At 38.8% G+C, this 10,793-nt stretch overlaps 1 protein-coding gene across 1 annotated transcript; it reads right to left on the bottom strand.

The window, feature by feature from the left end:
• Positions 1 to 381: 381 nt before the first annotated feature.
• On the bottom strand, positions 382 to 9,165 carry LOC131962781 (zona pellucida sperm-binding protein 3-like). The gene is made up of 11 exons (XM_059327847.1): positions 8,626 to 9,165; positions 7,512 to 7,617; positions 6,966 to 7,084; positions 6,776 to 6,894; positions 5,555 to 5,658; positions 4,738 to 4,915; positions 3,637 to 3,754; positions 2,439 to 2,530; positions 2,168 to 2,262; positions 749 to 877; positions 382 to 615 (listed from the first exon to the last, which is right to left on the bottom strand). The coding sequence occupies exons 1-11, from the start codon at positions 9,046 to 9,048 to the stop codon at positions 506 to 508; spliced, it is 1,593 nt and encodes a 530-aa protein (XP_059183830.1). The 5' UTR covers positions 9,049 to 9,165; the 3' UTR covers positions 382 to 505.
• Positions 9,166 to 10,793: the final 1,628 nt, after the last annotated feature.

Below are 10,793 nucleotides of genomic sequence, written 5' to 3'. Positions count from 1 at the left end.
CTATTCCAACATACAAAGTGATTATGTACATTCACTGAGTGAATATTTAGAAAATAAAACATATATTTCTCGCTAGAAATGTGATCAAAATCCATTTTTATGCAGAAAATTAGTCAAAATATTGATTTTTTTCACTAAAAATTAGAGAACTGTCCGCCATGTTTTATGTTCTGACCGCCGGGACCTTGAAAGTCACGTGACTTGGAACACCAATAGCCACGGGATATGACTGTCATTAACTTGCATTGTAGCGAAATCCGTGTCAGTTTCACAGAAATTTGAGTGATTCCGTGGCTATTCCACGGATTTTGAGTTAAGCAAATCCGTGGTTATTTCACGGATTCCTGTGAGACCAGGTTAAAAAAAAACACACACACACAAAAAAAAACACTGGCTAAAATATATTTTTTTCCTCTTGCCTCTCAGGGCTTCCGTACTAAGACCATTAGGTCCTTTTTTGCTTGAACAAAGAATAAAAGACAGATAAAGCTTGGTTAGAAATGTTTTACTGTTTTGTGTATTTTCTCCTGCAAACGATAGCACCCATAAAAACCAGCACCCCCCCAGTCAGAGCTGCCCCCACTCCACACAGCAGGGCCATGGATGAATAGGAGGCTGAGGAGAGAGACAAACATTACCGCTTCCATTAGTTACAGCGTTTAGCATTGGTAATTAAGAGCAGAAAGGGGAGTGTAGAAAAAGTGGATTTGAATGGATTTTCCGGCGAAAAGCACCGGCGCCTTCTTACCAGCTCGAGTCACTTGGAGTGCTTGGAGCCCCGACAGCTCAGTCGGCTCCTCCGGTGGGATGTTCTCCTCCAGCAGCAGGACGGGGCCCAGAGCCGCCGTCCCCTCCCACTGCAGCTCTGCAGCGAGCTCTGCCAGTCCAAAAAATAAAATCTACTTAGTGCATTTAGCCAGCTGATCCAACCGTTCACGATACGACTGATTGGCTGGACAATTAAAAAGGGATCAGCTCAAAATCAATCCTCCATAGATGCATAAACAGCATTTGTGCCAAATGAAAGCAAGTTAGCTTGTCTAAATATGGGTGCAACCTCGGCTTTGTTGATTATATTTCTCTCCTTGTTGCTAGGTTCAGTGGCGGCTCTAGACCAGGGGTCTCAAACTCGCGGCCCGCGGGCCAATTGCGGCCCTCGTGACGATATTTTGTGGCCCTCACCTTGATATAAAATTTTAATGTGAGTTTTATATGAATGGCACTTTACCATGTTGTGTGTGGAAGGTCCCTATAATAACTTTCTGGTAATTTTGTGTATTTTTAAAAATAATTGTGTCTTTTTTGCTTGTAATTTTGTGTTATTTTTTGGTCATTTTGTTTCTTTTTTAAGTAATTAATTTTTTTTCTGTCATTTTATGTCTTTTGGGTCATTTTGTGTCTTTTTTCAAATAATTTTGTGTCTGTTTTGGTAATTCTGTGTATTTTTTTTTTGTAATTTTGTGTCTTTTTTTTGGTCGTTTTGATACTGCCTCCAGCGGCCCCCAGGTAATTTGAGTTTGAGACCCCTGTTCTAGACCAAGTTTACTGTGGGGGCCAAGGAGGGGCGAGTGTTTAATCAGAGGGGCACATTAAAAATCGTCAAAAATGATATTTAAGCATTCGAAACCTTTATTTTAGCTAAAAGTCTCATATTTGGAAGAACTTGAGACTCACCAACATTAACAGTTATTTTTGTACGACAATGACATTTCTCATTTTTGTGCACAATTCCTTTTTTTATTTTATTTTGAAAGTGCAGTACAGTGAGAATGATCTTTATTTTTTAGCTTTTATTGCACAATTAAACTATTATACAATGGACACATTCTGGGTTCCTTTTGTGTACAATGAGATATTGTTTGAACAAAAAATAGGTAAGAATTGTTCCCTCGTTCATCGTTATAAATTGATCATTTTATTATTAATTTGACACAGGGGCCACAGCAGGGGCCAAAGGCTTCTTCACAGGGGCAGTGGCCCCTGGAGGCCCCTGTGTAGAACCACCACTGGCTAGGTTCATTCTGGCTTAGACTTTTTGTGATACGTTTTTGAAAAATATTACATACGACAGCAGGGGAGATGGTATCAAAATCTCTCCCCTGGCTCAGTATCAAATGCTCAGGAATGGTCCCAGAGTGTAATGTAGTGTTGCTTCTGTAAACTGTACCAGCATCTGCTGCAAGGCTCCTTTTCTGTTTCCGCGCGCTGCAGCTGGTCTCACAGCAGTCACACACCTTATTGTCTCCACCTGATGCTACCCATCTGTCCAGAGCCAGGAATATAATCGCTTACAGAGGCTGAATAAATCTTGTTATAGGAGTAGAGTCATTGTAATGCAGAAAAAGTACTTAAACAAAACAGAAGAGTCAGGACAATTAAATCTCATGTTGGACAACAATTCGTTTAAGTTTGACAGAGTAATCTTTGTGAGCACTCACCTCTGAGCTTCAGTCAAGTATGAACACACTTTGTGTTGGGAGTCGATGGGGACGGAGAGCTTGGTTGCTTTCAGGTGGCACGTGATGTAGACCTAAGTGAAGACATTTAGCAAGTTTTTTTGTTTTTTTCCCATGAGAACCTTATGTCAGACAAATAAAAAATACCGACCCTGGGGAGGGAGGTCATATTTTGAGAAAAAAGTGGCAAGTTTATGAGATTTACGTGGCAAAAGAAAAAAGTAGCAGATATATCAGATTAAAAGTGGCAAATCTATGAGAAAAATGTAGCAGATTTATGAGAAAAAAGTGGCAGGTTTATGAGGGAAAAAAAGTCAGAAAAATGGGCTAGTGTTTTGTTTTTCTATGAACTACATCTTGCCTCTTTAAACATAATTCTGCTACTTTTTCTCGTAGATTTGCCACTTTTTTCTCTAAATATAACCCCCCTCCCCTGTGCCAGGCATTAAAACCCTCAGGTGTTAACAGGGAAACTGAGTTATTGCTTGTGAAATACTATAGATTTAATATAGATGGAAAACACATTAAAAATATCAAATAATGATGTTAATTATTTTTGGAAAGTGGCCGTGGTATAAGACGGGATAATGCCCCATGAGGCGTTCATTATCAGGAATTAATGGACTCCACTGTTGGCCAGTAACCGACACCTCATGGTGTACCTCAGAGGTTCGTTATTTGTTCATTTCAAATCAAGCCTCAATAAACAGGCATTTTAAAAGGGTTATTAAGCAGCCTGCTGCCTTTATGAGTCGAATTTGGAAAATGATCAAAGTTAATTTAAAGTTATGAGTCATCCAAAACTGATTGTACACATGCACAAAAAGGCTTTGTGAGTTGATACTGGAACAGCTCCCTTCTGGCTTTTTCATGCAATATTATAGTCACCCAGTTTAACATTACCTGAGAGGACTTTCATTTCCTCAGCTGGCAAGTTTTTGCACGAAGCGCAGGCAGCAACAGACGCTATTCTGGCCTTCAAACAACACTTACTGATGTGTACATTATGTGCCAACTTATCACGTAAGCGACTAACAGAACGGCTGAAAAAAATGTGTAAGTAACACTTTGGCTCGCCACATACAGACAGTGATCAGATTGCATGAATGGAAAATGGAAATTCAAATGTCTGACTGTATGATTCAAGTTCGAAATTGCATAAACAAGTCCTCGTACTTACTGAATTCCTGTGATCTTGGTGGAATTTAAAAGCTTTCAGCTGGAAATGAAGTTTATCCTCCTGGCTCCTCTGCATGAAGTAAGACTTGGCTCCTGTCAGCTTAGCATCACTTAAACACCTTATATGGCAAAATACAGCCGCAGGATTCATATTCATAAACACAGAGCGACAATAAATGCTCTTAATAGGTACAGTACGGTATGCACATGGGTGGTTGACATGACGCTCAATTTTTGTGTTCCCAGTGACAAATATTACTAAAATTTGATAATATTTCATTAAAATTAATGTTTTAATATGCAGTTCATTCTTCTACATGTAATCCATCTGCAAACAATGAGTATCGTTCTGTTTTGAACATGACATTTGTCCACCGGTGCAACTGTCCTAGGTAGCATTACTTATCTTAAAACGACTGTAATTTAATGAAAAATTAATCTAAATACATTAAAATACTTGAATGCATGTCATAAGAGTGTTTACTTAATGAATCTAGAGGATATAAGTGTTAAGGTCCCTATGTAGAGTTATTATGACACATTATAACTGGTGTCCTCCTGGAGCAACGCCATGATGTAGATATAAAACAGGCATTAATGTGACCAGCCCATTACTGAGAGGGGTCCTTCCAGAATCAGGAAGGACAGAAGACATCTCTGACATCAGTTCTGTCTCAAATATTTTCATAATATTACTTTTTCGGTGCAGTGTTGGAACTGGTCGTCTTAAGGTAGTCCTTTGGTACTAAAATAATGTAGTAAAATAATGTAAATTGATAAAAATATTCATAACTAATATGCCTTGGGCTTATCTATCTTATCTGTCCAACATTCTCTGAATTAAATAATGACATTCTTTATTTTGTTGCACCGGTGGACACATTTTATGACTAAAACACCAAAAGTTAATAATATGCTAAATATATGAAGAATTAGAAATGGACACATTCAGTTTTGGATTATTCACATATAAAGGGAATATAATTGTATGTCATTTGACATATATTTTTTGAATTATTCTGTTTTTCACTTTTCATGTCAACCAGCCAACTGCACCTAAAGCTGGATTATTTTGACTCTTTTACACCAATCGGCTTCTCACCCATAGTTGGTGATGAAGGGGTATCTGGGTTTAGAGTTGGGGTCGGGCTTCTCAGTGGCCACGCAGCTGTCCACGTAGACCCTCAGTGGGATGTGGTGACCCCGGAGGACCGCCGCTTCAATGTGCATCACGTCACTCAGGAAATAAACACTGGAAGGCCTCTGCGACTGCCAGTCCTCTAATCAAATCCAGAAGGAGAAAAATATAAGTGGAAAAGTAATGCAGGGGCCATCAATGTGATTAGATCACATAAATGATGCCCGTGGGGGAGAGTGGGTCTGCAGCAGCAGTGAATAGAATACAGGTACTGTAACAATAAGAGAAAAGTACTTTAAAAAAGCAATAAATCAATTACAGATGAAGCACCATTAAAGTGGAAGAAACACAGATGAGCGTCTGTCTGCAAAAACTTTCATAACTACAAGCAGTCCATGCAAATTCTACAATAAGTAAATCACACGAGAAGCCGAGGCAACTTTTTAAATGGTGCAGTCGCTAGCTGCAGTGTTGGAATTAATTAGAAAGCATAATCAGCTGTTTATTGATCACTTTATTGTGTGAGTGACCCCGTTAGGTCAGCGGCAGCCTACAAGGCATGTAATTTCAGCTCATCACCATGCATCAAAAGCTCCACTTCTGTTTATCAAGTCGCTGTTTAGCATCTTTTAAACAGTCGCGGCAACGTCTGCGAGGCCTTGAGTGATTGCAATTACACCCGTCGCTGGGGAAATTAGCCAAACCGCCTGGCGCAAATTGAAGTTTCAACTTGCAGAATGTCAGCTAGAAGTTTGTTGCTGGTTTTTTGTGTGTTGCCAACCTGTCATGAGGCGCAGGGAGAAGTGCAGCTGCTGCTCTGCTAACATGTTGGAGGCAAACGGCTTCCAGGTAGGCCTCACAGCGCCGCCGCTCACATAATGCCTCCTGTGAGGACAATTACAGGAAGGACGGGCATTTCACTAGAGACAGGCTCATCCAGGATGAGGAATATGAGGCTCACTCACAAGAAAGACAGAACACAACACAGGCAGTTATAATGACAGTGCAGACTTTCTGCAAACCCTTAAAGACCACTTAAATACGACATAGAAAGCAATTTAAAACCTGCCAAAGCATGAAGGAAAACCAATAATGTATTTATTAAAAGCGATAGATTGAGTTTATTGTAGTGTGGCTGTATAAGGTACTTATCCATAGTCAGTAGATGGTGGCATTGGTAGAAAGCTCCCACTCTTCTGCACAATATTATGTGTCTTACATGTTCTATATTGTTGCTGCTGTCAATTGGATTCAATATTTTGTCTTCAAATTAAATTAAATTTCGTCATTTCCATTAAGTGTATAAAAACCTTTAAAAGGCTGTTTACTCAAAATTATTTTTTTCTCATAAATCTCAACTTCAGCTCCACTTACAGACACCAAACTTACCAGTTTTATTCCTCACTATATTCTGAAGGTTTTAACAGAGGGGTTTGTCTGTATTCTGTCATAACCCGATTTATAGAACATTTGTCCCTTAAAACATGATGAAAATTGTTTTTTTATGGCTTTTTATAGTATCTTCTGATTCATTAAATGATAAAAGAAGATATCCTAATTTCCTTCTGTAAAAAACTTTGAATCTAACATAACAAAATGAAATAATATATTTGTGTACATATGTTCAGACATATGTTAACATTTCAGAAAAATTGTAATGTTAAAAAAGTATTGTCTGAATGTAAATAACAAACAGGATGCTGATATCTATAAGTTAAAAAAAGTTACAATATTCACCTATAATGTCCTGAATACAACATATAAGGCAACTTAATACCTGTTTACTTGCAAAAGTATAAAAGGACAGCCATTAGAGATTATACACCTTTGAAATTATTAATTATTAAGACTTTTTGCAAGTAGAAATATTAATAGAATTGCTTTTTAATGTCTTGTTAGGCATTTTATTTCAGACTTGGAGACCTGCAGCTAATCATCTAACAGCAGGGCTACAATAGAACCTGGCAGGCTGAGGGGGAAATGCCAAATAATGAGACTTTACCTTCGATAGTGGCATTCAATTAACACCTCAGCAGGGTTGGTCTTTAAAATGAAGGTGTTGCCAATGGGTGTCGGAGTGTACTTCAAAGTAAAAGTGTAGATGAGGGCTTCTTCAGTCATCTGAGGGGAAAAAACTGTTACTTCAAATACACAGGAGCTGATGACACCAGAGGAGGCAGAGAGCAACAAACCGTCACGGTGCTGCCGCAGCCAGGCAACTCAGTCTGGAAGTGCAGGATGGGGGAAGAGGCGTGGAGGGCAGCGCAGCCTCCTAAAGTCAGATCACTTGGACGGATCAACTGACCGTTTCCTAGGAACAAAGAGGAAAAGGTGCAGCTTAAATCAGGACCATTACCTGAGGCCATTTCTTTCCCTGGTCCAGTCAATAACACTCACAGCGAGTGGAGGTTCAGCCACAGGACAAATAAAAAGCTTTCTTAATGCATCACTGAAAGTCAGCATTTGAGCACCCATCGGGCATGCAGAATGCTGCTCCTCCGAGTGAAGAAATAAAAGGAAACATAATATTGATCGCCCAGTCTATAGTCTGTGCCATTTGCAGTAATCAGCACTGAGTGTCCCATCTTCACCGTTCCATTAAATTTTCCAATTCGGGCCTCTAACCAGAACCCTTTCTTTCTTTTCAGACATCAGACCAGCAGGCATGTTAAATGGACCTGTGTGGACAAAAAAACACCACAATGGATCAATTCAAACAAGTAACCGGCAGACATTACCTAAGAAGTTCTGTTTGACTTCCACAGTGACCTCGTCTTCACCACAGCGCACCGCCACGCTCTCAGCTGGGACGGACACAGGCTGCTCAAACACCAGCATCAGAACCTGGAATATCATTTTACATTCATTACACTGAGCTTAAAATGGTGCAGAAGATCAAAAAAAGCTGTGGAGAAGTTATGCATGGAGTACTGAACCAAGGTTATAATAGTTTTGGATTTTTCATTAGTTTTAGTTTTAATTTCATTGTGAATTTTTGTTTTCAAATTCAGTTAGTTTTAGTTAGTTTTTAGAGTGAGTTTGATAGTTTTAGTTTAGTTTTTAGTTTTTGAAAATGCTTAGTTTTAGTTTAGTTTTTATTAGTTTTAGTACGAAAATGTTTTTTCAATTCTAGCTTTCGTTATTTCGTTAACTATAATAACCTTGTACTGAACATATCAACAAGGAAGGGATTCATGGCACATGACCAAAGAGACGAAAAAAAAAAAAGAAATACAAAAACCAAAACAACGTCAAAGAGATGCAAAACAGCTGCAAAGAGACACAAAATGGCCACAAAAACCTAAAACACCGATAGAGAAACACAAAGTGACTATAAAGAGACAAGAAGAGAATGAGACCAAAACAGATGCAAAATACACAAAATGCCCAAAGATGCACACAAAAAAAACTATAAACTGAAACAAAACAACCTCACTTAGACCAAAATAACTACAAAGAGACAAAAACCACTACAAAGAGACACAAATTGGCCAAAAAAAGACACAAAACACAAGAAAAACAAAAAACTGATAGAGACAAAACAGCTCTAAAGACACAAAAAACGGACTCAAAATGGCCACAAAAAATTAGAAACCGAAACAAAACTTCCAACATAACCACAGAGACACAAAAACTACAAAAAGGTAGAAAATGGCCACAAAACTACAAAGAAACACAAGAGACTCAAAATGGCAAGAAAGACACAGAAAGATGTGTAATGACTACAAAACGAGACAAAGCAATAAGAAATGAGGCTATATAACGTCACTATAAAGTCAGTGTGTCTGCTGCTCTGCAGGAGAGGGTTTGTGGGGGCCCCCAGGGGCCCATTGTCTCATAGTAAAGTCATACCTTTGAGTCTGACTTGACAGGTGGGTTCAGCACTGGGCCTTGAATGAGTTTTAACAACTCTGGAGCTTGCAGCGGCTCCAGCTGCTCTGAGGTCAGCTCTCTGGCCTCCGGTCTCTGCGGGTTTTGAGAAGTGTGCATCTGCTCCCCGACAGGCCGGCCCGCTGTTTGTTTCCTCACGGCCGGGTTCCAGAGCTGGTAGGTTTTTAGGCGGTAGGTGACGGGAGAACGGGGCAGATCAGCGTGCTCCATCTTTGACTGATGAGCTGCTGTCAGCGGTGATCTTGGCAGCTGAACGCTTGTTGTCAATTGTTCTTGTGGGATTTGGTTCAGAGTCTCATTGGAGCTGTTTTGTGTTGCAGAACAGAGATTTCCACCTGAGAGAAGAAGCACAAACCCTAACAAAACCGTTTCTCTGAACCCCATTACAACTTATCACACAAAAAACTGCGTGTTTGGTGTTTTTTTCAGAGAGCTCTGCTGCTTTTTGTCTTATGACCAAAAGTGAGTTGTGGAAACTTGGCTGGGGCTCCACCTACTACTAATGACTTGATTGGATTCCAGCCTGGAGGATGCAATCTTTGAAGCTCTTCCTTGTAGATTAGATGATAGCTGCTTGGCTGTGCAGCCCAACGGTTGATTTACAGCTTGTTCAGGCAGCTTCCACCCTGGTTTTATTTCAAAGTCTCATTTCATTAAGGAATAAATGTATTAAAACAATTGCGTGTGCATCTAATGCTACCTATACATCAGAAGACTTTGAAACGATAGGCTCACACCTGCTCACATCTAAAGACAAGTGTAAAGAGTTTTTAGTCTCAGACTGAGATTTTAGACAGACTGTGAATCTTGGGTAACTATTTACAAGACTACAACTAGATTCTTTTAGCACACTGCAAAAAAGGTGTGTCTAAAGATAGATAAGAACACTAAATCTGAGGGAAATGATCTTGCCGCTTGGACGGATAATTTCACTTGAAAAGATTTCCTAAATTAAGATTATTAAATGTAGAAATAAGCATTTTGTACGCTTAAAATAAGAAATTAACTCTTGTTTTTAGACACCCCTTTTTTGCAGTGCATTTTTTTCCTACCATGCAATTTTTTCCCATCATCGTCTTTGTAGAAACTTAAAAAATGGAGGAGAAGCAGCTTTTGGCTACAGCTGCTCTACTGTTCTCAGTGGTTTGTGTTTAAAAAAAAAAAAAAAAAAAGAAGAGGATAAGACGCCACAAAGCTGAAAAGGGGTTTCTGTTTTTCTGACATGAAACTTGACTATTTTACAGTAAAAATAGATATAAGTCAAGTCAAGTCAAGTTTATTTGTCCCAACTTGGGCAATTTGGTTGCAGTCTAGGTGTGTAAAAGACATAAAAAAACAATTAATTCCAACACACATACATACAACAGATCACGGCCTCAATATATATATCGAAAAATAAAACAAAACAAAACAAAAACAATAGTGCAACAGAAGGAAATTCCAGGTGAAGTATCATTTTAGACAGTGAATCTTGCAGGGTAACTATTTACAAGACTATACCTAGATTATTTTAGCATAGAATCTATATAAGGAAGAATAAAAGAAAGGAACATTTAGAAATGAATTCATGATATACATGTATGTCCTATTTATTAGAATTTGTTTAATTGAATAATTATATTTATCATCTCTGTCAACTTTCATTTAGTTAATCATACATTAATCATCCATTATTTATTACTTATTTATCTTTACATGTATTTATACATTTTTACTGGGTCTCCTTACTGTTCTCTTTACTAAGAAACAGCGCCCCAAAAATCCCGCTTGTGGCCGTAAATATATGACATCACTATATTTTTATTTAGGACTGAGCTTACTAGCATTATTGTGATGTGACTTTTTCCTGTGGAAGTGGTTTTACTGGCCGGTCTGGAACCGGGGACCTTTCCCTGCTCAGCTATTGGTTGTTGATTGTGTTACGTCACTGCGACTTGAGGCCAAAGACTAGGAACAGACTGATATGAAACAGTGCAGATTACTACCTTAAACTCAACTACCTCCTGATTAGGTAAAGACTTTCAGTTTTTAGTCCGGGACTGTGAAAATCTTTTGGTGTAAGCCTAGCATTAGTGTGAAAAATCTTGAGTATTCTACAAATGTTTGAAGGCAAACACCGCCTGCCAACT

This window comes from Centropristis striata, chromosome 24 (genome assembly GCF_030273125.1).
Source record: "Centropristis striata isolate RG_2023a ecotype Rhode Island chromosome 24, C.striata_1.0, whole genome shotgun sequence".
NCBI classification, from domain to species: domain Eukaryota; kingdom Metazoa; phylum Chordata; class Actinopteri; order Perciformes; family Serranidae; genus Centropristis; species Centropristis striata.
This window is presented reverse-complemented; position numbering and strand designations above follow the sequence as displayed.

What these genes read in the sequence shown, in the direction of transcription:
- LOC131962781 (XM_059327847.1), bottom strand. Translation starts at nt 9,048, where the DNA reads ATGGGGTTCAGAGAAACGGTTTTGTTAGGGTTTGTGCTTCTTCTCTCA. An exon ending in ATTGAATGCCACTATCGAAG is followed by an intron (nt 5,659 to 6,775) that starts GTAAAGTCTCAT and finishes TTGTCCTCACAG; the next exon opens with GAGGCATTATGTGAGCGGCG. An exon ending in GAGCCTTGCAGCAGATGCTG is followed by an intron (nt 878 to 2,167) that starts GTACAGTTTACA and finishes TTGGACTGGCAG; the next exon opens with AGCTCGCTGCAGAGCTGCAG.